Source organism: Typha latifolia, chromosome 3 (genome assembly GCF_019914945.1).
Source record: "Typha latifolia isolate L0001 chromosome 3, TyphaL0001v2, whole genome shotgun sequence".
Taxonomy (NCBI): domain Eukaryota; kingdom Viridiplantae; phylum Streptophyta; class Magnoliopsida; order Poales; family Typhaceae; genus Typha; species Typha latifolia.
In genome coordinates, this window is record NC_133088.1 from 2,181,911 (window position 1) to 2,206,616 (window position 24,706).

Genomic DNA, 24,706 nt, shown 5'->3' on the forward strand with positions numbered 1-24,706 from the left:
AGAATTTAAAACATCATCCGCGTTAGCATTAGAGCTTGAACTTGAATTCAACTGCTCAAATTAAAACAAGATTTTTCAAAAGTAGTGAAGAAAATAAAAGCAAGTATAAAATTGATTGCTTTTAATAATACTACCTTCCGAGAATTTGCATGTGCAATTCTAATTTTCTATTGCAAGGATTGCCATATCTTGCTGTTCTTGTCAGATCTTGTGATCACTCCCACACAAATCGAAAGAATAATTCATCTTAATTTGTATATAAAATATGAAAACTAAGTACAGATTCATCTTTGCAACATCTGATTCATGGACTCTGGACAACAATCATATGTACTATGTGACTTGATCTTGATGAAGGTTCTCCTTTAATAACTCCTCACTCTATTCGATGGATCTTAAATTTAGAAATACGTAGAGAAAGTCACAGGTTGGTAGTCAATGGATAAGGAAAGTAAAGCTTACTCTATCCTACTCCTAGTTTGACTCGTTAATTAATTAGAACCTCTTTTGCCTCCTACAAGGCTTCAATTGCACTTCACTTGAAATCATCAAAGTTTAGTGTTTTAATGGACCAGATAATAGAACAGTCGTTCTCCTTCAAATTATTTGGAAATAAAAATTAAATTTTAAAAACATCATACATATTGCTTTTATTATCATTCTATCCTATTTTTATTTTTAATGCTTAAAAAACTCTTTTATGTTATTTTTAAATAGACAATTATAATATAAATAAATTAATTATAGATGCAAAATAATATTTAGACGCTTGGGTAATTTTTTGAAGGTTAAGTAAAAGCAAAAGATAATCACATTTTAAGGTCAAATGAAAAATATTTTAGATAATTACTTTTTATCTTTAAAAATAATAAAAATATTCTTTATCGCTTAACCTACATATATTTAAAACTAAAGTAAAACTGTCAATGTTCTCGTCTAAATTAACGGTGCCAATGTCTTTGACTTCCAAATATAGTTGAGCAGTATTTCCTTCATTTTTTAAACTTTTATAGACTAAACTATCGCATATAAGATAGAAAATAAGTTGAAAACTACTTTAAATTCAAAAGAAGAAGGCAATAGTGTTGTTATTTAAACAAAAACCTTCTCTCTCAATACTTATTATCGAACAAAAATAATAGGCTATTTTAATAATATTTTGTTAATAATATCATTAATTTTATTTTCTTCATAGGTCTAGAGGAATAAAATGATTTTAAGGCAAAATTTAGAGTGTTTTTAATAGAAGGAGATCGACAATTTTCAGATCTGATTGACCTATTATAACAAATGAGAGGGTTAATTAAAATGGGTCAAGAGTAGCAATTCAACTGCATTCAAACTTTGCTAATGCTCCTTTCCCCCTGGATCCCACCACTTACCATGATCCCTAATAAGTGGATGATAGATTCCAGCTTTATTATGAGTGGCCATGCTTGGAATCCAACAACCTTTCTGCGTTCCTTGTATGAGATGCATATTTTATCCACTAGAAGCCAAGCCAGTAGGAGTAGGAGAGAGAGAGAGAGCAAATTGAAGAGAGAAAAGAAAAGAACTCATGCTTTGGTAGTAAAAGGTGCATGACAAAAAGAGGCTCTTTTTGATAGCAATAGCCAATAGGTTAGAAAAAAAGAGCAGCATGGAAATGGAATTAGCCAGCCCAGAGAGAGAGAGAGAGAGTTCTTATCCATTCCACAGTCCACATTCCACTGGCTTTCCTTTTTCTTTTTCTTTTAATAGCTTTTAGTCGGCGCGACTCGTGTAAGCTCGTGTCTTGGGTCCCACCTGACCCTGACCATTAAAAGCAAATGGGTTAGGATTCTATGAAGCAAGTTTTAGAGTGATTTCCATAAAACCTAATGTAAAATATCTACGGCTATCAAGATAAATGACCAATTTGAGCTTCGCTGGGCCCGAACTTGAGCCCGTTTGCTAGCTCAAACTCGGTTTGTCACACCCTACTATGAATATAGTTAGTAAGTTTATTGTTCATTAAATATATGATATGCTTTGTTGATCTGTTATAATATTATTGTTATATATATCAATGTTTGTACTTGAATTTGTGAATCACATTCACAAATATATAAATTGTATGTAATTGAACACAAAATAGCTACAATGTAATTATGCATCAAAAGTTACATGGGAAATGTTACAGAATCATTAGCATCAACCCCCCAATCAGCAACCTTGGGCACAATTACCAGCTCAAATAACACCCTTGATGAGAAGAGAAATGTCTTTCTAAAGAAGTTGCAAGTCGAAAACTATAGTACTAAGAAACTTTTGAGGCTATTTGCTGGAGAGGCTGTTTTTGTACCTCAGGAGATGGGACGCCACACATTGCATGGCAGCCAAGTAGCAATCAATGTAAAGCCATATAATCACACCATTTCAGTTCTCAGTTCCAGGAATGCTTGCCCTTTGAACAGTTAGAATGCCATTATGGAAGTCGAAGGGCTAGTATTATTACCTCCCAGGGAAATGACCGTAGGTTGTGAATTTCAACATCTAACTGTCTAACTTGCCGTGGACAATGAACCATCATTCATAAGATCGATGCTAAGGCTGTTAAACCTTTCTCTTGAATACTGTCGAGATGCTTTCCTCCAATCAGTGCCAGCTTTCATCATTGCTAAGAACTCCTCATAACTGATACGTCCATCCTGAAGTATTTTGCCATAGCAAAATGTGTACATGAGTAAAGCTATTTGAATGGGTTTGAACAAACTAAACAACCATTATTAAAAAAAGGATAGATGGTATATACACCTTGTCTGTGTCGACTTCATGTAAAATGTTGTTTACTACTTCGATGTCTACTTGGCCAGAGTCATCAGTTAAGGCTTTTTGCAATTCATCAAATTCTATGTAGCCGCTGTCATCGATGTCAAAGAACAAGAAAGCTTTGCGCAGATGATCATCATTTGATAACCTCTGTAACTGGATAACAACAGCCAGAAACTCACCAAAATCCAAGAAACCACTGCCATCAACATCAGCCTGCATGGAGGATTTAGAGCTAAGGATTGGATGACATAGAAGTCTTAAGTGAAAGATTGGGAGCATGGGCAAGAAAAATAAATAAAAGAGAATCACATTATAGCAGCTACCCTGCAGATTTGAAAATTGAGATCTGCACTCTAAGAATACAAGTTTGGTTTTCATCTGGTTCATTATATAGAACGGTGGTCACAAACAGGTTACTGCAACAGATGACCAATAAAAATAATTTCTTTCTACAGCCACATATAGTATGTTATACATAGAATTAGGATTGAGGGCACCTGATAAGTGAAAACAGAAAAGAACTCAGACATTGATTGTTTCACATACCGCAGGCTAGGGTGTCTTTCTTCATTTGGTCTCTTGGGTGAGGGCATCGAACTTAAGAAGTGTTTAAGATAAGTTATGAGGTCTAACTCTAAGGCACCACATAATTAAGATGAAATCACTGCACAGTGGAAACTAACAGAACTTATTAGTATATGGCTAAATGAGAGGTGGCAATTCAGCATGGCTCTGTTCAAAAAGAAGGCCAGCAGGAAGTTTCAGGCTTCTCCACTGGCTAACCACACATCAACCTTCTAAGAGTCTCACTAAACAGGATACCTCAGTGCACAAGGCTCCACCCAAAGTAAAGAAGGGGCATTTTGAAGGTTTTACGTAGTTAAAGTGGTCAATGTGCCACAGAAAATAAATGAGGTCTATGTGGAAAATGAAAAATAGTTCAAGGGTTCTAGATATAAGTATCCCTAATTAGTAATTAGTAACATCTAGAACTTACTCCTGGCTACAAGCAATGGCTACATATAGAAATTCTGGGATGAAAAAAATAATGAAGAACAATACTTGTCAATGAATCTAAATTTCAATGCAGAAAGCTAATACTAAGTATCAGAGGATGACTACACGGTCCTCTAATTTCAAAGATGTGGAATAAATCTGGGCTGATAATCAAATGAGACTTAGATAAACGCATTATAATTTGGTACTTCTAGTGTCCAAGTCCATTTAGGGAAAAAGGTCAAGATGCAATCATAATCACTCTTAAGTAAATCCAAATTATACCAAGAAGAAGAAGACATACCGCTTCCATCAATAACTTCATCTCTGCTTCAGTCAGTTGAGAACCAACCTTTTGAAGTCCACCTCTCAGTTCTTCAAACGTAACCTTTCCATTATTATCTGTATCCATCAGTGTAAACATGTCTTTAATGATCTCTACTTGTTCAACTGATAAGTGCCTGGCAATCACCTGAGAGCACTCAAAGTGATTAGGCTTTAGCAAACATATTAATGGGGCACACCAAGGATCAACTATAAATACCAACCCCCATGGCTTTCTTTTTGAACCTATTCATCACTGAAAACTGTTTAAGCCTTGTTCTGACGATATTTCCCAATGAAACATTTGGAGCTTTCTTTGCATTCTGCAGCCATGGATGCTCTACAAGAGTACCACATAGACACAGGTTACTTGCATAAGAAAAAGAAACACAGTAAACAAAGTAGGGAGAGGTACTATCTGTTAGAAATTTAGAGTATAAACTAAACAATGTACAAGGGGCGACAGTTGGTTCAGGAGATGATCACAGCTCTGTGGAATGAGTCATCAAAAAATTTCAACATTAACATTTCCATGTCATTGCTGAATATGTTTCAGGAGATAACTACTGCTTCTCAATGCATTCAATTTTGGGCTATGGAATCTTACCTTCATGGATGAAGATTAAATTGTTATAGCAAATTGTGCTGGGCATCTTGATGGGGGCGAGTGACACATGCTTTTCCAAGCCCAGGTCAAAATCTCAAAGAAGAAGAATAAAACATCAATCTAAAAAGCAAGCCACCAACTCATTGCTACAAGATGCGAGGCGCTAAGCCGCTTACTCAGAAATGTCTTTCACAATATAGGTTTTGGTAGAGTGATTTTGTATGAGATCACTATTTACTATTTAGACTATCAGAGTACTTGTGCAATTTTTCCACAGATCATACCATCTCACTTGTCTCTCTGAGCTAAAACACACTAAGGCAAGATAATGTGTCATTGGGAGAAATGGATTCATCGGAAACCAATATCTCAAGTGCAAATTCTCCAGTAATTGGCTTTTCATCACTTTCTTTGGTGGTTGCTAAGGTACTAACATACAACCTAAATAAGGGAGATCAGGAAACTATCTAGCCTCTACCAAATCACAAACACCGCCAACATTATCTGCCTAAATACAGTCAGACTTCAAGACTCCAGTGCATTAGGCCTTGTGCTGATAAGAGTACAAGACTTCCCATAGTACTGCAAAAGTTATGCACCTTCAAATTGGATACTGCAATTTTGTATGAATCAATGAGTTTCATCTGAGACAAATAAGCTCCATTGAGTGAATGATCATTATGTGGAATAAATGACACCCAATAATAAGATTCAATGATGGGCGGCATTCAGTCAAAAAAAGTTTTGCTATTTGCTGACACTCATATGAAACATCAATTTAACATGGAATAGTCTATTAATTTGATAAATCAAAGAACTTCTAACTAACATGTAATGGAGCACAAACTTGCAATAGCATTTCCTGATCACAATGCCAATTGATTGACTCACCAAGAACCTGCTGAGCAGTCAAGCGCTTCTTTGGGTCTGGCTCCAGCATCTGCTGAATAAGACTCTTAGCATTCTCTGAAATTTGTGGCCATGGATCCCGTTGGAAATCTAGGACTCCTCGTAGAATAGCCCGGGCAACCCCGTGCTCCGTCTCTACAATAATTTTACAAAGAAAAGAATCAAAGATCAAACAGAGCTTAGTATAACTCAAGAAACCACAAGGAACTCAAAAGGAACTAATGCAAACATGAGCACACCAGCCCAGAATGGTGGAACCCCGCAAAGCAAAATGTAAAGAATCACCCCGGCACTCCAGATATCCACCTCCTGGCCGTAATTCTTCTTCAGCACCTCTGGCGCCATGTAATAGGGACTCCCCACAATCTCCGAGAAACTCTCCCCTGCTCAATGAGAAAAACATAACATGCCTTCTTTGAGATTTCTCCTAATTAACACCAAATTAGAACTCTAGTTAATTTAAACCTTTTCCAATTCGACAACTACTAACTTGGGGCTACTTTAAAATCAAAATCAACCAGACTATCTACTTTCACAGCGGTACTAATCCCCTTGTCAACAACAACAACAATAACAACAAGTTGAATTTAGAGACAATCTAACATAGTATAACAACAACAATACCAACCAGGCTGGAAGAAGACGGAGAGCCCGAAATCAATGGCCTTGAGTGGCGAATTCTCCTTCTTGTTCGCGAACAAGAAATTCTCTGGCTTGAGATCCCTATGAATCACTCCGTTATCGTGGCACATCCTTACCACATCCGCGATTGTCCTCGCTACTGCGGCCGCCGCCCTCTCGCTGTAATGCCCCTTTGCGATAATCCGGTCGAAGAGCTCACCGCCCTCGCAGAGCTCCATGACGAGGTGGACGGCGTCGGCGTCCTCGTAGGCGGCCTTGAGGCGGACAACGTTGGAGTGTGCGGGGAGCGACGACATGATGGCGACCTCGCGGCGGACGTCCTCGATGTCGACGGCGGTGACGAGCTTGCGCTTGGAAATGGACTTGCATGCTAGGCTTTCCCGGGTCTCCTTGTCGATGCACAGGTACGTGACCCCGAACTCCCCCCGGCCGAGCTCGCGGCCGAGGAAGTACTTGTCGGAGAGGCGTATGCGGCGGTCGCCGCCCTGTGGGATTACATCTTTGAGGACCTCGTGGCGATCCGTCCTCTTCCTATTCCTATCCTGCGCCGGCGAAGGAGGCGATGGTGGATCGCCGGAACTTGCTTTGTAGCATCCACAGGCGTTGCCCATCAGATATTGAGCTCGGCCTTGCTATCTCTGTGCCTCTATAAAGCTCTAGCTTGGCAGGTGTTTGAAGAAATGTCTCGGCGGGTGGACTTGGTCGTTGCAATGGGATTCTTGGGAGGCCAAGTCCACGGATCGATAGGTTGGAGGAAGAAGTCCTCGAGTTTCTTCTTGTGTTTAATATTATTAAGCAATCGGCTGCAGCGTTTACGCTTTCCATGGAGAAGAGAAAGGGGGGAGGGATGGCGTGGGAGATGGGAGGGAAAACCTCCCTCCATATACATATACATATACATATACATATATATAATAGATGAGCTTAATTAATGCATCGAATTCAATATCTCTGCTCAGATATTTATATTTATGTTCTAATAAAAAATTTAGACGTTTTCTAAACGATAAAAGGAGTTGTAGTTGTTTTGTTTTGTGTTGTTTTTTCTTTGTACATAAATACACTCGGGCATTAATATTTAACAATTGTATGGAAATGTGGATTACTAAGATTGACCTTGGATCTTTAATTTGATATGAATTTGCCTTTCAATTATCAAAAGTCGGATTCCATAGTTTAGATGTACCAAGTTACCAAACACATCCGACCTGGCAAATATAATTATCTACTCTTTGTTGTTGATCTTCTCGTTCGTTCCAAAATTTATTGTTTATTTTTTTAAATATTTATAAGCCCAGAGGTTAGATATGAGTTAGACACAAGACCAATCATCTCTAAATACGGAGTCACTTAGGCCCCGTCAAACTGCCTAGTCTAGGTTTCAAACCATATATGTCGTTGAACAATTGCTTCGAACTAAACGACATCGAAATCTACTCCAAGCGTCGCGCTGTTGAGCTACTCCCCTAAGCCAATTGTACTGCTGAGCCATCAATCGAGTCGAGCTGTCGTTAAAACAAGACACCAAACCACCAAATAATTTTTTTCATAATAATTATATAAGATTAGAGTCAATCTCATAACCTTCTTAGTTACCAAGAAAGTAACTATCAACTCTGTTAAAGTTAATTGGTACTAAAATTTAGCTGCCTATACAAAGTTACAGTAAGGATGCGTTTCACACTTTTTTTTATCGTGGAATAAGTTCGTGAATAACTTTATTCGGACTAGGTAGGACCTTTTTGACTAAGGGCAAAATTATAAAGTTTTTTTTTAAATTAAAACAATACCTAATTATATTTTGGTTATATAAAATGTAAATCATGGAATTTTTATTAGGATTAACCAAAATTTTATATGTACGAATAATTATATAAATAGAATAATCCTCATCTTTATAAATTGTATTAAAAATATATATAATTAAATCGCTGAGAGATAGTAACTTTGTTTTAGAAAACTAATAATTAATTGGTTGACATTGATCCATTTGTAAATATTTTCATCTAAAGGAGATTTTTCATAGAAAGGTATAAAATATTCTAGTTTTTTCTTTATCAAGATCTCAAGGAGATTTTTCATATCAATATATAGACAACTTTTTCTTCAAAAGGTATAAAATATATTTAATTATCACCAATTTCCATTTGATCGGCTATAATTAAAACACAACTCTAACAATAATATGTAAGAAATCATTTGGGTAAAAAATAATAATAATAGTAATAATAGTAATAGTAATTAAAAACTTTAATATGCTCAAGACGAAATAAATAAACTACCTAGTGTTATCTGAGTGTATTTAATCAATATAATTAAATGACAGTTATAAAGTAGTTTTCTGTTCTCATCCTTTGTTATCTTTTTAATCTTAATATGATCGCTTACTTTTCTAAAGCTGACAGCGTAATTAAAAACTAATTAATATATGGGCCCCACACTTGGCCTCAAAATTCCAAAGACAGAGAGAACGTGGATCGTGGTTAAAAAGAGACGGAACGAGATTATTAATAATTATTAATTAATTAATTATCAGATACGCTTCTAATACCGCTATTTAGTTTTTAAAAAAATTAGCAAACCAGGATCCAAAAACCACGGCAGCGAATAAGAGAAGAAAATTATTTGGCTGTTAGTGATGACTTGGTTTAATGGATTTACTCTGCGGTGTAATTAGTTTGCAGAAACAGTTTGACAGCGCGATGACTTTAAGTAATATCTCAACGACGTGATGACTCAGTATATTGGTTAAAAGTTTGATGAGATTATAGTGACATTGTATTCATAGAGAATTCTACTCTTTGTCCAATTCATATTTAGCTTTAGGGTTCTTAAATGATTAAAAGAAAAAAAAAAAAAAAGAACAAAAGAAGCATATATTCCAAACGAATCCTGAGAGCCCAAAAGAAAAGCATCCGAAACCCGCACCAAGTAGTAACTGATAAAGAGAGCATCCTCCCATTCTAACCCTTCGTTTCTTTATATATACCGCATCGATCCCGTCTTTGTCGGAAAGAGAGAGGTGAAGAGAGAACAGAGAACTAAGAGCAGAGGGAATCAGTAAAACAGAAAAAAAAAAAATGGGCTCTTTCTTCTCCACCCCCGCTGCCTCCCGCGCCGACGAGGGCGAATCAGCCGTCATCGCGATCCACTCCGCCGATCGCTTCAACGAGCAATTCCAAGCCGGCAAGGATTCCAACAAGCTGGTACGCTCCGATCTCCTCCTTTCCCCGATCTAGGGTTTCGCTTGTTTCTCTTCTGATCGGTTTTTTTCGAAATCGAAGATGGTGATCGACTTCTCGGCGTCGTGGTGCGGGCCGTGCCGCTTCATTGAGCCAGCGTTCAAGGCCCTGGCCGCCAAATTCACCGACGCGGTCTTCGTCAAGATCGATGTGGATGAACTCTCGGTAAACGATCTCTAATCCCTTCTCTTCTCCTTCTTGTTAGGGTTATGGTTAGGCTTTTGATTCGCGGTGATTTGGCAGGAGGTGTCGAGGAAGTGGAGGGTGGAAGCTATGCCGACATTTGTGCTTGTGAAAGGAGGACAAGAGGTGAGCAGGGTGGTCGGGGCGAAGAAGGACGAGCTCGAGAGGAAGATTCACATGTTCTCCACTTAGATCTCGCTATTGTTGAGATTATTATCTCAAACTAAGATAAGTGCGATAGCTTTGTGGCATTAAGCATCTTTAATTTTGAACCTGGTACTATTTAGATTTCACTTATGTGGGAAGATTACCCTTTGTTTAGAGCAATATACTATTGCAAAAATCTCTTTTTCCCTGTGATTCTATTGTGCGAAAATAAGCATTCTAGACACACTTTCAACCAAATCTGGATAGAATCTTAGTTGATTTCAGGTCGTAAACGTTGCTGTTTGAATATAAACAGAGTTGAGCTCCGAATTCAATTCAATTTTGTTGTTAAAAAATATTAACATAACTATTCTGATTGATTTTACTATCTAATTATTCAAGTCTGAATGGGTGTTTCATCCATTTGGGTTGAGAAAAAAAAATAATGTTGGAGTTTAGGATTATAAGTTTAGTTTAAGATAATTAAGAAAGTTGTCTGCAGTTTGTTCGTGTGGGAATTCTTTACAAATTGTATCAGTGGGTGGAAAAAAATTCTTGGTCTATTTAAAATAATTATTGTCAGCTAAGTTTGGCGTTTGTCAGCGGGATTCTTCATTTCCTTCTACCTTGTGAAAAGTCTTGATGGAATCGAATTCCACCGTTCTCACAAATCTATTTGAGAGATATGGTGATGGTTGCACGCACTAAATCAAGGAATAGGCATAGTATTACATTTATTTAAATAGAGAATGTGTTGATCCAGTTGGAAGGAGACAAATAGGAGGTTTTTATTTTATTTTATTTTCTTTTCTTCTTTTTTTTTCCTTTTTAGAACAATCGAAAAGTTGTCAAGTGTGCTTGGAGTGTATTGGGGAGGATCAAATGCAATTGATAGTTATGGATAGGGTTGGCAAAAATTAACCCGACATGATAATTCAGCTCATAATCGAGTTTAGGTTTAGTATAATCAAGTTTGAGTCGTAAACGGGTCAATCCGTCTAACCTAATTAATAATCGGTTCGCGTTCGGGTTTATATCCTTGACCCGTGTTGACCCATATTGACCCATTTGATTCGTTTAAGTATACGAGTCGGGTCAGGACGGTCATCCAGCCAACTCGATATATATAACCTAACCCTAACCCTAACTCACTCACACCTCACACTCTCCAAACATCACGACTCCTAGTCTCCCACCTCATATTTCATCTTCTACCTCTCTGGCTCTCCCTTGCAACCATTGCTTGCGACACCGACCTCGAACAGTCTATGCCGGCCTCAGCTCCTCATCTAATCTCCCACTCCCTCCTTTAGTCTCTTGCGCCATCGCCACCACTCCTAGGGTTTTGAGAGCTCCTCTCGCCGTTGAACTCCATCCATCTTCCCCTCTTCGAGCCAAAGACATGGATCCCTCTAGTCCTCTTGACCTCCCTCTGTTGGAGGGTTTCGAGAAGAGGGTCGACCTCATGAGGCGGAGTCGTGACTCGTGAGGTCTTGCTAAACCACCCCCAGGGCACCATTGTCCTTAAGGAGCTGATCTAGAATGCCAACGACATCGGTAGCAATAGGGTCTGCCTCTGCCTCTGCCTCGATCATCGCACACACGTGGTCGATTCCTTGATTTAGCCCAATCTTGCCTAGTGGCAAGGCTCTGTTTCCGTCGCTTACAACGACTAAGTCACCACTAAGGCATTGGTGATGGATTCAATGTTGGATCCGATGCTGGTGGTGGGTGGTGAACGAGGGAGACAGAACTCCAAGGCCCTAGGGTCTATGATGGTGCTGGTGATAGATCCGATGGTGGTGAACAACGACGATCTCCTTTAAAATTATTTTATTATTTTGTATAAATTTTATCTTGTTGTGAGTTCATCTTTTGTTTGTTTGTATGCCTATGTTATTTTGTATTTTGAAACAGAAACGATATATTTGTGTTGTACAAATTGTAAATCAGATTGATCGTGTTGGGTTGACGTGTTAATCCGACACAATCCGTTTATTAAATGAGTTTCTCGAGTCGTGTCGGATTACATGTTTAATAAACGGATTGTGTTCGTATCTATCAAATGCAACCCGTTTAATAATATGATCATGTTCGTGTTAAGATAAAGTTGATCCAATCCGGATCTAGTTAACCTGATCCAATTGCCACCCCTAGTCACGGAGGAGGTATCAGCGCTGCCGCCGATAACTGTAGTAATCAATTATAATTAACTATAAACACAGTTGGAAAACCCATATCAATGATCAAGGTTAATAAAAGCAAGGAGTAAGCTTATTGGCGGTCGTCTTTCTTTCATTATTTTTTTAATATATTATGAATCCGTAGGCTATTCAATCTCATCACAGACAAAATTAATCTTATGACTTCTATCAATCATCAGCTAGCAGGGCTTAATTATTAGGATGATCTGCCCAACCTTACCAACTGTTGATGGTCTCAAACAAAAATATATTAAAGAAAAAAGTAGCTGATAAAAGGATCAGGCACTGTCACGCTAGCTTGTGAGTTAGTGGCACGTCACCCGATAGTGCACAACCGCGGCACATGAAGAATCACCAAACGCCCAATCCATGCAGAGAGCTGCACGAATTTTGAGGTCATCGCGGGTCCCACCGGCATGCCGCAGATTCGGATCAGCTCGAACCACCCATTTGATTCGAGTTTTTGACCAAACTATATTCATTATATATATATATTTTTTAACCCAAATAGATCAACACACAAATTTATTATAAAATGACGCCTAATTTACTATAGTTTTATCGTCAAATATTTTTTAGCTTAACTACTAAAAGATTAAATTAAATAAATTTATATACAAAAAAATGCTGATTTTAAGATTAAATAAAAATATTCAACTGATGGATATTTTTATTAGGACTACAATGAATTAAACTCATTTGGTTATAAGTTCAAGGGTTATTTATTTCGATAAAAATAATTTAAAATAAAACTAATTCGGTTCAATACTCATTTTATTCTCAGAAAGAGAGAGAAAGAAAAAGTTATCGATCACCGTCCCACCCACGATGGAGTCGCATTTGAGGCCCTAAAAGTAGCGAAAGAAAAGAAAATGCGCGCTTAATTTGTACCGAACTTAACGAACTTCTGGGATAATCCCACCATAACTTTTGTAAACACCTTTCGTGCTGTTTCCAAAAATAGCACCTCGTGATGAAGAACTTGGTAAGCTTTTTGCTCTTGCTAGCCATTGTAATATTTGACGAGTAAATATAGAATCATAGAAACTTAGAAGGTATGTTTTGTACGTAAATAAGAGACGTTAGAGGGGTATAAATGCAAAAAGGCACTTTGAACTATAAAACGAACTATCCCCTCGGGTAGTCGGCACGAAAGCCCATCCTCAAATGCCCCACACTCCAATCACCTCCTTGATGAGCTCCGCCGGAAGCAAGGCCAACGACCTCCGACACATCGCCGGAGACGAGAGGTCGAGCGCGCTTCGCTCCACCTGGATCAGCCGCCTTCAGCTCAACCCCCTCCCTCCCTTGCCCGATCTCCCCCCGCCTCTTCTTGCTCCCCGCTCGCCCCGCTTCTTCGCGGCGAAGAAGCCGGAGCCGGAGAAGGAGGTGTTCAACGGTTTCGGTCCGTTTCTTATTAGGGATAGCAAGGGAAACAGTAGTGAGGGTTCTCCTGGAAACGGCCCGTTTCCGCTGTTGAAAAGGGTCGGGAATCTTGGGGGAGGGGAAAAGGTTGGATCTTGGGAGGAGAGGGGTGGGGAGTTGGAGAGAAGGGGGGTTGATGGGCGGATTGGGGTTCAGCTCTCTCCTTTTTTTCAGGTCAGATCCGTGGGGAATGCAGGGTATGCGTTCGATGGAGAAGCTAATGACGCCATTCGCATGTCAAGGGGGAAAGGGGTGGTTGAGTCTTATGATCATGTTATGCCTGCAACTAATGGGATTAGGAGTTCTACTTTGATGTTTCCGAGTTTTTCGCAGAGGGAATTGATCCGTGCTTGTCCATCTCAGAGGCCCTACAACAATGCATCTCTTCAACTTGTGCCAAGAAGCAGAGGTGAGCACTCAAATTGGTCCTGTCGTTTTAGGTAATACTAGGTTCTAGTGATGTTCCACTCGAGTTCAATAAGATAAGTTTGTGAATTTGTTATTGCATTTTAGGTGCTCCTTATCATGTTGATGCTGCAGACCATTGTCCGAGCAAAATGGTTCATGTAAGACTTCTTCCTCTTTGATGTACTCACACAATTTCGCTTCTGAAGATTTTTTGCTGCTAAAGTTTTGTTGTTCATATGATTTTGCTAAGTAGATAGACTTCAAACCTTTGATCTTCTAAGTGTATTATGTGACATGTATGCTGTCTGTTTGTAGAGATTGCTTTTAAGGAAGCACACTCGTCTCCGTCAAATTTTAAGGCTCATAATTAGGATGTTCAATGCATCATTTCAAGTTTCTCAACTCATCCAATAAGCTTGGATTTCACTAACATCTGCACCATTCCCTATTAACAAACTATGAGAAAGTGATATGTGCTCTCTTTTTGTTTTTCCTCTTGTTCTGCCATTCTTATGGTAAAGGTTGCTTCTTCATTAACTATGATAATGGTTCAGAATATGCATGTCTATAAATGTATTGTGTATCTACAAAGGCTACATGTTATTAGGCGTTCTGTAAGCCTATATTACAGCTACATTTGTCGGCAGGAAGTATGTACCGTCTGACCATTACAACTGCAATTCACTAGCTATGACATGTTTGCGTAGGTAGGTCATTCATATAAATATTGCGTGGAAAGCTACCAAACTGACAATTACAACTAAAACTAAGCACTCATTTGATGCGTGTTCAGTGCGGATGCATGTACCCTTGCAAATCTGTGTATGAAAGTTTGCCGTTTTAATTTGTTGATGCATGCAGGCAGGTGGGTAGGCTTAAGACGTGAAATTATATATATAATACATTTATCATCTTACTCGTTCGTTGCTTGCAGCCGCTTCTGGGTTTCTCTAAGAGCTGGTAATCTTCAATTTACATGTATCATGTTTGCCAATGTAACCAATTGGCCATCATAGTAGTTTCATCATGTAACCAATTGGCCATCACAGTAGCTTCAGAATTATCTTCAATAATTTAAATAAGTAAAAGATTGTCGAACTCATTAGGTAACTACCACATCTCTGGTTCTTCCTTACTAGTGTGAAACTGCATAAGAGTCCTCTAGAGAATACCTTCACAGCCTTAGCCCCATGACGGGAAAGGCTGTTTCAATGACCCAAAGCTAGCGGCACATGGTGTATGGTGGTAAACCTTACTTCTACACTACTGATCAGTATGATCGTAATTTCACATAATTTCGCTCAATTTTACTTACTAAATATCTTTTATTTTGTTATAGTCCTTTCCAATAAAATTTTAGAATGAAGGATGAATCTTTTTAACATGTTTTAAGACCTAATATTATCTCCTTATTCTCTGTTGCTAACAGGAGCCTCATATGGTACGCCACAGCATGGTGCCATGCGATACTGTGAGACAAACTTCTACCTGCAGGAATCAGCATGAAGAACCTTTCTCATTTTGGAACATGGGAAGATTTAGAACAAGCAGTTCAATTTCTTCCGTCAGTCCAACCCATATTTCTCAGAGTAATCTTGGTAGGAAAAGGAACCCAAGTACAAACTACTTTCTCCTTTCAAAGTCCAGAAAGTTGGGTGGTGGAAATTGACGGTTGGTTGTCCTGTGGAATAAGCTGCTGGTTCCTGAAATTCATGGGAGGTGCAAAAGAACTGCAGATCAATTAATGCGAAAAGAAAGATACCTAAACACATGGCAGGAAGAATGGTGTGTCAGTACAGTAGCAGAGCTGCACCTCAGAGCCAGGACATTTATTTCTATCACTCTTTCTTTCAGTCTCCTTCTTAAGCATATATTAAGCTATGACCTAGATGCAGATAATTTCACTTCTGACAAAGTTGAAGCATAGTTGGTGCTTAATTGCTGTTTACTCTTAATGAGACTCTTCCATATTTTGTAATTGCTAGATTACTTCAGTCTTGGTTATTGACAGAAATTAGTCACAAAGTGCAGATGTCCATAAATTTGAAATATTTATCTTTCTAACTTGCATTTAAGCTATGGACTTGCTTAATGTCCTTAGTGGGTCTGATCAGATTACAGGAGAGAGTTTCTCTTATATGAGGGGTGCATCACATGCTTCAGAAATCAGACTGCAAGCTTGATGATATGTATTCATTTTGTTTTTTTTTTTTTTCAATTGCTGAGTTAGTGTTAGGAGAATAAAAAATTGCATTTATTGTGCATGTATTTGTTCCAAGTAGCTATTTGAATAGTCATTTTTTGCTTAGTATTGTCAAATGCCAAACTATAAAGATAATTAGTACTATCTTTTAGTTCTTTTCTTTCCCCTGAATATACTTGGCTTGTAGTAGGCCAAGTACATAAGCACTGAAGAGTCTCACCTGTGCTCTAAATAAGAGATGCTCAAGAACAAATGCTAGACAAGTTTTGTTACTGGTTCAATTAGTAATAAAATTTTATAATTGTAGTGTCAACTGGCTGTAAGGCTGAAAATATTTGTGGATACGGATCAAAAACAAAAAAAACAGAAAAGCTTGCAAAATTGGAATATGAAGGACAAATCTGATTCACACCCCTTAAATATATTCCATAGCTTCTTGCTCTTATCATATTTAGCTTCATGGGCCCCCATAAACAACATGAACGATGACCTATCCTTCTCATAATATTAATCTAGTCAAAGTTCAATTCAGAATCCAGTGACTATATATATATATATTTTTTTTTTTTTTTCTTCTTATTATCACCCACGTTTTGTTGTTATTAAATGCACATAATTTATATATACGACTGATACTAAAATCTATAATTATAAATTAAAATATTAAATGCAATTAGTATAAATATCAGGCTGGACTGGTGTGGGTTGTTTCCAGCACGCCGTCAAAATGTGTGCTATTGAATTGTTGGTATTTATCTAGCAACCACTTAAAATGACCCACGCTCAATTTACCTACAACTTGGAGAGCTTTGTTCTTTCCAGTATCCTTGCAAACAAACAAGTGGAGATCACTCCTTTATCTTTTAGACTCTTCCATCTTCTTTTGTCGACGAGAGAAGATAGCAAACGTATCTGGTTAATGTGCTCTGCACAGTGACCAGTAACTGAGCTATTATATGATTTATTCTAATCCGTCCAAGATTGGCCGCTTCTCTTGTAGTCATATCCTGTTCCTCTTTTCTCGAAGAGCTTGGAATTTGCCAACAGTATTAATCAAAATAAGTGGATTTGGATCATTGCGAAGGTCATTTCCTTTTAGATTCTGGACACAATAAAAATTGGGAAGGTTATACATAGCTTTCGATCACACTGAATAATCTTGTATTGAATACAAACTTGGACGTTCCTTTCAAGCCAGCTAGGTCGACAGCAATCCTGATAAGAAAAGATCAATTTAAACAAAGAGGTTTACTGAAAATAAATGAGAAAAAGAGAGAGAGAGAGAGAGAGAGATCATTTTGCCCTTGTATCAATTGTTTAAAATGATATATATATCTTATTAGTTCTAATCTGTACATTAAAAAAATGATTTCGTACAAAAATGGTTACTTTCTTCGGTTGCTAAGATTATTCTCAGCTTTAGACATCTTGCTTCATTTGTTCAACATCCTCCACTGCTCTCTCTCTCTCTCTCTCTCTCTCTCTCTCTCTCTCTCATCTTTCTCTTTCGCTGTATATATCTACTGTGCAATCTCCAATGCCTTTTATATCTTTGTATAAATGCTCTGTATCTCTCATCCAACCATCCTCATAACTGTATACAAAGTCTAATTTATTTCAGTGCTATTCAATGTCATCGCCTTCCTAGCCGTATATATAATAGAGATGGTATTCCAATTCTCGACAACAACTTGAGTGATCTCTTCATGTTCATATTAATCACATCTTTGCGTGTTCATATTAATCTGGAAGACTTGGATGGCAGCATATTTACGGTGGCATTTGTTTGGAGAGGAATTGAGGTTTGCAATTGTGGAGAAAATCTCGGAATAATTTGGAGTAATCTTAAAGCGAAGGGAATAATTTTAAAAAAAAAAGTGATTAAGAAAAATAGATCCAATATGGATATTAATTGAATTTAATCAATGGATGCCATTTTCGTACATGTACAGTTGTAAACTATTCTAATTAAAAAAATATTTATTAAACATTAAGAGAAATAAAACAAGTTAAACCACGAAGAAAGCACATGTTATTCCATTAATTATCTAAAATGTCCCAAAGAATGGTCACAAACTTTCTCGTCTTCTATTGTAACGTCAATTAATCATTCATTTATTAATACCAAGCAGCTAACTCCACCGAACTCTATCCTCCATCTCTCTCTCTCTCTCTCTCTCTCCTCTCTAAAACAATTGACACAAGAGAGAGTAAGATAGAGATGGAGAGAGAAGACACCAAGCCACAAGCAATAATGGAGAAAGAAGCAGACAAGGAGGAGCCAACAGCAAACTCCAGAACTACTATCAAGTACAGGGGATGGAAAGTCATGCCGTATGTTATAGGTAAGTAATTGATTTACCAAAATAGTTGTACTTCTTGAATCGTACATATTATTTTTGTTCTTGAGTAGAGGAGTATGTACGTGTGATCAGGGAATGAAACATTTGAGAAGCTAGGGACAATTGGGACTATCTCAAACCTCTTGGTTTATCTCACAACTATATTCCATATGAAGAGTGCGACTGCTGCTATCACCATCAACCTCTTCTCCGGAACTACAAACATAGCCCCTGTTTTCGGAGCCTTCCTGAGTGATTTTTACTTCGGTCGATACACCACGTTAGGATTTGCTTCTGTTGCCTCGCTAATGGTATGTTTCTTATTTTAATTAAATTTGACTTATGCTTGATTTGATTTGATGCCATGTTAAATCATCAATTAATAGTAAGTAGTTTTAAGTCAAGATGAGACGAAACTTGTCTAATAGTGCATGGAAAATTGAGGAGAATTCACGTATCAAAATATAACATGAATTATTTGTTAAAATTTCTACTAACGTAGGTCCTTTTCTTTTTTAATCAAAGAGGAACTTTTAATATTGTGCATGTGAAATACACTTTATACGAGAATTTATCGTTCTTTTTCAGTGATGATAAGAGAAAAAAAAATGTAGGGGGGTAAATTACAAAATTCCCTAAATCTTTCTGCCTTGGTGTATTGAAGGGCATGCTCATCCTCACTCTCACCGCCGGAATCACCGCCCTCCACCCTCCCCACTGCGACGGGGGGCACCAATGCCGGGGCCCGACATCATTACAACTCGCCGTCTTGTTCTCCGGCTTCGGCTTCTTGGTCATTGGCGCAGGCGGCATCCGGCCGTGCAACCTGGCCTTCGGCGCCGACCAGTTCGACCCCGGCACGGACTCCGGGCGGCGAGGCATCAACAGCTTCTTCAACTGGTACTACTTCACCTTCACCACGGCCATGATGCTCTCCTCCACCCTCATCATCTACGTGCAGAGCAACGTGAGTTGGTCTCTCGGCCTCGCCATACCAACCGCCCTCATGTTCATCTCTTGCGCTCTCTTCTTCGTGGGGACTAAAATGTACGTGAGGGTCAGACCGGAGGGAAGCCCGTTTACGAGCACTGCTCAAGTTTTAGTAGCGGCGTGGAGGAAGAGAAGGTTGGAATTATCTCCGGAAGATCCCAAGAAGAGTGAGATGATGTTTGATCCTCCTCATTTGAGCGCTCTCGTGTCAAAGCTTCCATACACTGATCAGTTCAGGTGAGAAAATTCATCAATACTCAGCCTCTCCTTATTTAAATTTGCTGTTAATCTCTTGGATCATCAGGGTTCTGGACAAAGCGGCAATTACGATTCCCTCGGATGAAATGAAACCAAATGGGCATGCAGCAAACCCATGGAGGCTATGCAGTCTGCAACAAGTCGAAGAAGTCAAGTGCTTGGCAAGAATAATTCCCGTATGGTCTTCAGGCGTTCTCTACTACCTCGCAGTCATCCAGCAATCCACCTACGCCGTCTTTGAAGCCCTCCAATCCGACAGGCATCTTGGCAGCACTACGAACTTCCAGATCCCCGCAGCTTCTTTCGTCGTCTTCTCCATGCTCGCGCTAACCATCTGGATTCCTATCTACGACCGCGTCATAGTTCCGAGACTCCGGAGAATAACCGGGATAGAAGAAGGCCTCACACTGCTGCAAAGAATGGGCGTAGGCATTATTCTCGCTGTTATCGGGATGGCCGTCGCTGCATTCGTCGAAGAAAGGAGAAGAAGTCATGCGGTTCGTAGTGGAAAATTTATCTCCCCCATCTCTAGCCTTTGGTTGGTTCCTCAGCTCGTAATTATTGGACTCTCTGAGGCTTTTACTGTGATCGGTCAGGTGGAGTTCTACTACAAGCAGTTTCCTGAGCATATGAGAAGCGTTGGTGGGTCTCTTCTCTTCTGTGGCTTTGCAGTATCTAACTACCTGAGTGGATTAATGGTGACAATCATCCATCGAACAACTGGAGAGAATGGAGGAAAGAATTGGCTGGATCAGGATCTCAATAAGGGGAGGTTGGACTTGTTTTATCTGTCAATTGCAGTGATCGGAGTTGCCAACTTCTTCTACTTCGTCGTGTGTGCAAAGTGGTATAAGTACAAGAGGTTGAGTACTAGCAGTGGGCTCGAGATTGCATTGGAGGAGAGGAAGATGAAAGTTTCTTCAGTCTAATTTCTCATCTTATATATATATATATGAAAAAGGATAAAGTCATATCATAAATTATATATTAAGGAGCTAGCATGACTAAAGTTTAGTTCTAAGATGCATGTTGTGCTCTGTTTCCTTATATTGTATATCATTTCAATAAACATATAATGACTCTCACTATCGCCATGGCTGATCAAGCCACGGTGAACTATGCTTTGAATTAATTTAATAGGTTTAATTAAATATTCATCTCCTAATGTACAATTTGCTTTTTAAATTATTCAAAACATTATTAGCTTCATTTTTAGTGTTATATTTTAGAAATATATATAAGAAGCAAATTATACGTTTTTATTCTTTATAAATATAATGTGGAAATAGATAAAGGTGAAAATATACAAGAGTAGCACACCACCTTTTGATTAATTCAAAAGAAATATATTCTTCCACAGTAATTATTCTGGCCGCCACATAACACTGTAACAAAGACGTGCATATTTCCATTCTGAACCCTATGTTTTAGGTTTTTTATAGAAACTTCCGGCCCCAAAACGGTAACAGGGATCCAAAAGCAGTAAGAACCGGGCTACCACGAAACCGTCTGTTCACTCCGACCGCCGTGCGTCTCGCTATATACTCCAATTTCACCACCCTTTTACTTAAAGCCCGTCTCCTTAATTCGGATATTGTTACAACTAAGAGCAAATTAATCACTCCTCCTCCTCCTCCATGCGAAGTGAAACGATTAATTAAGCATCGATCTCTAGATGAAGAGGGTAATGGAGAGAGGAACGGGCGAAGTTGCCGGAGAGAAGGAAGAGGCATCGGAGAAGCATGGGAATGGTGAGGAAGAGAAGCCTAAAATCAATTACAGGGGATGGAAGACGATGCCATTTGTTATAGGTAAAGGAGTTCATGCAGTTTGATTGCTAGCTGACTTATGAGTCGAAAGCGTATTAAAAGTATGATATACATGACAGGAAATGAGACATTCGAGAAGCTCGGAAGTCTTGGAACGGGGTTGAACCTCATGGTCTACCTCACCTCCGTCTTCCACATGACCAATGTCGATGCGGCGACCACACTTAACGTGTTCAATGGGACGACAAATTTGGCCACTGTCGTCGGGGGATTTCTCTCCGATTCCTACTTCGGTCGCTATGCCACTATCGGAGTTAGCTCTGTCGCTTCTCTTCTGGTACGTATTTAAATATACAAAATTAAACTCATTGTTCTAAACTTTTATGCCCATATATTCCAATTACAGAAATGGTATCTTGTTTTGTAAATTAAGATAGCAAACTCGATCGCTTATGTTAAATCTCCTTTTTCCTACCAGGGCATGGTCATCATGACACTCACTGCCGGAATCCCCTCCCTCCACCCTCCCCCTGCGACCAAAGCCACCACCAATGCGCGGCCGCCACGAGAGGCCAGATCGCCGCCCTCATCGCTGCCTTCTCCCTCCTCGTCATCGGCTGCGGCGGCGTCCGGCCGTGCAGCATCGCCTTCGGCGCTGATCAGTTCGACCCCACCACGGAGTCCGGCAAGAAAGGCATCAACAGCTTCTTCAACTGGTACTACTTCACCTTCACCATCGCAGTTGGGATCTCCTCCACCATCATAATCTACATACAGAGCAGCTTGAGCTGGTGGTTGGGCTTCGCAATCCCTGCAGCCCTTATGTTCTTCGCCTGTCTCTTTTTCTTCATGGGGACAAATCTTTACGTGAGAGTGAAGCCGGAGGGGAGCCCCTTCACTGGCATTGCTCAAGTGTTTGCGGCAGCGTTTAGGAAGAGGAGGTTGGAGCTTCCTGATGGTCCAAAGAAGTCGCTCTTCAAACCTCCTCATAACAGTTCTCTCGTTTCTCAGCTTCAATACACCGAGCAGTTTAGGTAAATTGCTCCTATCACTCTAAATATCAGTATATCAATTAATATTATATATGAGGCAATTTTATATCTTGTTCATGACATTAGGTTCCTAGACAAGGCTGCAGTCATAGTGATGACAGATGAGATCAAGCCAAATGGCTCAGCTGCAAATCCATGGAGTCTAAGCAGTATCCAGCAAGTGGAAGAGACAAAGTGTGTACTAAGAATTATTCCAATATGGGTTACTTGTGTCATGTACAGCATCTCATTTGCTCAAACAACAACTTATGTAGTCCTGCAAGCCCTCCAATCTGATAGGCATCTTGGAAAGACCAAGTTTGAGATTCCAGCAGCTTCCTTTACAATCTTCCCCATGCTTGCTCTAACTCTTTGGATTCCTTTCTACGATCGCCTCTTCGTGCCACTGCTTAGAAAATTCACAGGCAAAGAGGAAGGCGTCACTTTGCTCCAAAGGATGGGAGTAGGAATGATCTTGTCAATAGTGGCAATGATTGTCTCAGCTCTCGTCGAACGGCGTCGGCGGAGCTACGCCAGCGGCACAGCGATCTCGTCGTTTTCGGGTCTATGGTTGATACCTCAGCTCATGATCATGGGGTTGTCTGAGTCTTTTAACAACATTAGCCAACTTGAGTTCTACTACAAGCAATTCCCTGAGAACATGAGGAGCATTGCAGGGTCTCTGCTATTTTCCGGACTGGCTATCTCCAATTACTTCAGTGGATTACTTGTTACAATTGTTCATCAAACAACAGGTGGGTATGAGAAGGACGGTTGGTTGCCTGAAGATCTTAACAAGGGAAGGTTGGACTACTTCTATCTCTTGATTGCTGCCATTGGAGTTGCCAACTTCTTCTCGTTCATAGCCTGTGCAAAGTGGTACAGATACAAGGGGTTGGACGGTTCCGAAGCTTCAGAAAGCTCACCTGCTCCAGTTTAGATTATCTTCATGTAAATTCGATGTTGAAGTAGATTATTGTCCTAGAAAATTTGAGTAGCCTAGTAGAATTGTTTGACAAACTTTGTAGTATGCAGTGGCGAACGTTTACATTTCCCTCTCTTATAATATGCATTCTAACAGGCAAATGAATCGAAACACATGCATACTTTTATACTTTTATCCTTGCGCCCGCCCCTATGCTCTGCTAGTGTTTACTCCTCCCCACCTCGGTTTCACTATTTTTTGACCAACAACACCTCTTCCCTTTTTTGTCCAGCACGACCTTCGCTCCCCAATATTCCCTTCCTTCCTCGGCGCTGGTCTCCTCCGAGCTTCCTATGCCGGACCTTTTTGCTTTGCCATCGCTCTCCCGCTGAATTCAGTCTCCGCTGCTTCCTTACCAGATTCAAGCCCGTTGTCGGTTCTGAGACTTATCGCGGCCCCCTAGCCGGATCTGAGGCTGTCGCCCCTCCACCGACTTCCTTCTACCTGCATCTCTCCCTTCCCTCCTCCGCATGATCTCCAGCTACTATCGCTGACCTCCCTCACTCGCTGGCGCCTATTAGCCGTTGGCTTTGCTATCGTGGCGGATAGGTGAGGCTCCTCTGGGTTGGGCGTGGGTCTGGACCCGTTCATAGTAGCAGCATATGCTAGTCGACATTTTTTATTCCGACGATTTCTTTTATTATCCGAATTTGGACGTCATGCTTTCTGGGGTTCTTGGACATGTTCCTTTGTTTTGCCCAGCTACTGGTTTACGGTGTTGTACTACAAATTAAAGTATCACAACCACCTCACAAGCAGGAGAAGAGATCAAAGACCCCTCAGGGAAAAAGATTATAAAAAAAAAAAAAAAGGATCGATGGGACAAAGTAGTACATCCGAGCTAGGAGATTACTCAGCTCTGGAAGAGAGAGACGGAGAAGAGGAGAGGAAGAAGAAGCATGCAGGATGGAACTGCACGCCTTACATCATTGGTATAATAAACCTACTTACTTACTTGCTTCTCTATCGAATTGTATAGTATCTAAATTAGATCGTGGTTAATAAATGTGAGAAGCGAACGAGACGTTTGAGAAGGTGGCGTCGTATGGGATGACGGCAAATTTCACGGTGTATTTAGTCAGCCATTTCCATATCAAGCAGGTGGCGGCGGCGGCGGCGGCGAGCGCCACCGATGTCTTCTCTGGCACTGCTAATTTTGCTTCTCTGCTTGGGGGATTCATCACCGATGATTATTGGGGCCGTTGTGACGGCCCAACTAGCGATCCTAGTCCTCCCTCTTTCTCTCCT

General features: G+C 39.7%; 4 protein-coding genes and 1 pseudogene across 4 annotated transcripts; 4 read left to right on the plus strand and 1 right to left on the minus strand.

The window, feature by feature from the left end:
* Positions 1 to 2,050: 2,050 nt before the first annotated feature.
* On the minus strand, positions 2,051 to 7,072 carry LOC140783324 (calcium-dependent protein kinase 10-like). Its single transcript, XM_073130182.1, has 7 exons — positions 6,258 to 7,072; positions 5,869 to 6,012; positions 5,612 to 5,764; positions 4,338 to 4,453; positions 4,094 to 4,261; positions 2,776 to 3,006; positions 2,051 to 2,669 (listed from the first exon to the last, which is right to left on the minus strand). The coding sequence occupies exons 1-7, from the start codon at positions 6,880 to 6,882 to the stop codon at positions 2,523 to 2,525; spliced, it is 1,584 nt and encodes a 527-aa protein (XP_072986283.1). The 5' UTR covers positions 6,883 to 7,072; the 3' UTR covers positions 2,051 to 2,522.
* Positions 7,073 to 9,249: 2,177 nt separating this feature from the next.
* Positions 9,250 to 10,056, plus strand: LOC140783326 (thioredoxin H2-2). Its single transcript, XM_073130184.1, has 3 exons — positions 9,250 to 9,477; positions 9,556 to 9,678; positions 9,757 to 10,056. The coding sequence occupies exons 1-3, from the start codon at positions 9,352 to 9,354 to the stop codon at positions 9,886 to 9,888; spliced, it is 381 nt and encodes a 126-aa protein (XP_072986285.1). The 5' UTR covers positions 9,250 to 9,351; the 3' UTR covers positions 9,889 to 10,056.
* A 3,032-nt stretch (positions 10,057 to 13,088) lies between these two features.
* Positions 13,089 to 16,144, plus strand: LOC140783325 (uncharacterized). The gene is made up of 3 exons (XM_073130183.1): positions 13,089 to 13,881; positions 13,986 to 14,038; positions 15,310 to 16,144. Exons 1-3 carry the CDS (start codon positions 13,215 to 13,217, stop codon positions 15,547 to 15,549), a joined length of 960 nt encoding a protein of 319 aa, XP_072986284.1. The 5' UTR covers positions 13,089 to 13,214; the 3' UTR covers positions 15,550 to 16,144.
* Positions 16,145 to 18,242: 2,098 nt separating this feature from the next.
* LOC140783323 (protein NRT1/ PTR FAMILY 2.11-like) lies at positions 18,243 to 20,824 on the plus strand. The gene is made up of 4 exons (XM_073130181.1): positions 18,243 to 18,428; positions 18,519 to 18,736; positions 19,090 to 19,652; positions 19,720 to 20,824. Exons 1-4 carry the CDS (start codon positions 18,305 to 18,307, stop codon positions 20,600 to 20,602), a joined length of 1,788 nt encoding a protein of 595 aa, XP_072986282.1. The 5' UTR covers positions 18,243 to 18,304; the 3' UTR covers positions 20,603 to 20,824.
* A 353-nt stretch (positions 20,825 to 21,177) lies between these two features.
* Positions 21,178 to 23,587, plus strand: LOC140783431 (protein NRT1/ PTR FAMILY 2.9-like; annotated as a pseudogene).
* Positions 23,588 to 24,706: the final 1,119 nt, after the last annotated feature.

What these genes read in the sequence shown, in the direction of transcription:
- LOC140783324 (XM_073130182.1), bottom strand. Translation starts at nt 6,882, where the DNA reads ATGGGCAACGCCTGTGGATGCTACAAAGCAAGTTCCGGCGATCCACCA. An exon ending in CTCCGTCTTCTTCCAGCCTG is followed by an intron (nt 6,013 to 6,257) that starts GTTGGTATTGTT and finishes CTCATTGAGCAG; the next exon opens with GGGAGAGTTTCTCGGAGATT. An exon ending in ATGAAGTCGACACAGACAAG is followed by an intron (nt 2,670 to 2,775) that starts GTGTATATACCA and finishes AAAATACTTCAG; the next exon opens with GATGGACGTATCAGTTATGA.
- LOC140783326 (XM_073130184.1), top strand. Translation starts at nt 9,352, where the DNA reads ATGGGCTCTTTCTTCTCCACCCCCGCTGCCTCCCGCGCCGACGAGGGC. An exon ending in GCAAGGATTCCAACAAGCTG is followed by an intron (nt 9,478 to 9,555) that starts GTACGCTCCGAT and finishes TCGAAATCGAAG; the next exon opens with ATGGTGATCGACTTCTCGGC. An exon ending in TCGATGTGGATGAACTCTCG is followed by an intron (nt 9,679 to 9,756) that starts GTAAACGATCTC and finishes GTGATTTGGCAG; the next exon opens with GAGGTGTCGAGGAAGTGGAG.
- LOC140783325 (XM_073130183.1), top strand. Translation starts at nt 13,215, where the DNA reads ATGCCCCACACTCCAATCACCTCCTTGATGAGCTCCGCCGGAAGCAAG. An exon ending in ACTTGTGCCAAGAAGCAGAG is followed by an intron (nt 13,882 to 13,985) that starts GTGAGCACTCAA and finishes ATTGCATTTTAG; the next exon opens with GTGCTCCTTATCATGTTGAT. An exon ending in GTCCGAGCAAAATGGTTCAT is followed by an intron (nt 14,039 to 15,309) that starts GTAAGACTTCTT and finishes TGTTGCTAACAG; the next exon opens with GAGCCTCATATGGTACGCCA.
- LOC140783323 (XM_073130181.1), top strand. Translation starts at nt 18,305, where the DNA reads ATGGAGAGAGAAGACACCAAGCCACAAGCAATAATGGAGAAAGAAGCA. An exon ending in CTTCTGTTGCCTCGCTAATG is followed by an intron (nt 18,737 to 19,089) that starts GTATGTTTCTTA and finishes GGTGTATTGAAG; the next exon opens with GGCATGCTCATCCTCACTCT. An exon ending in CCATACACTGATCAGTTCAG is followed by an intron (nt 19,653 to 19,719) that starts GTGAGAAAATTC and finishes TTGGATCATCAG; the next exon opens with GGTTCTGGACAAAGCGGCAA.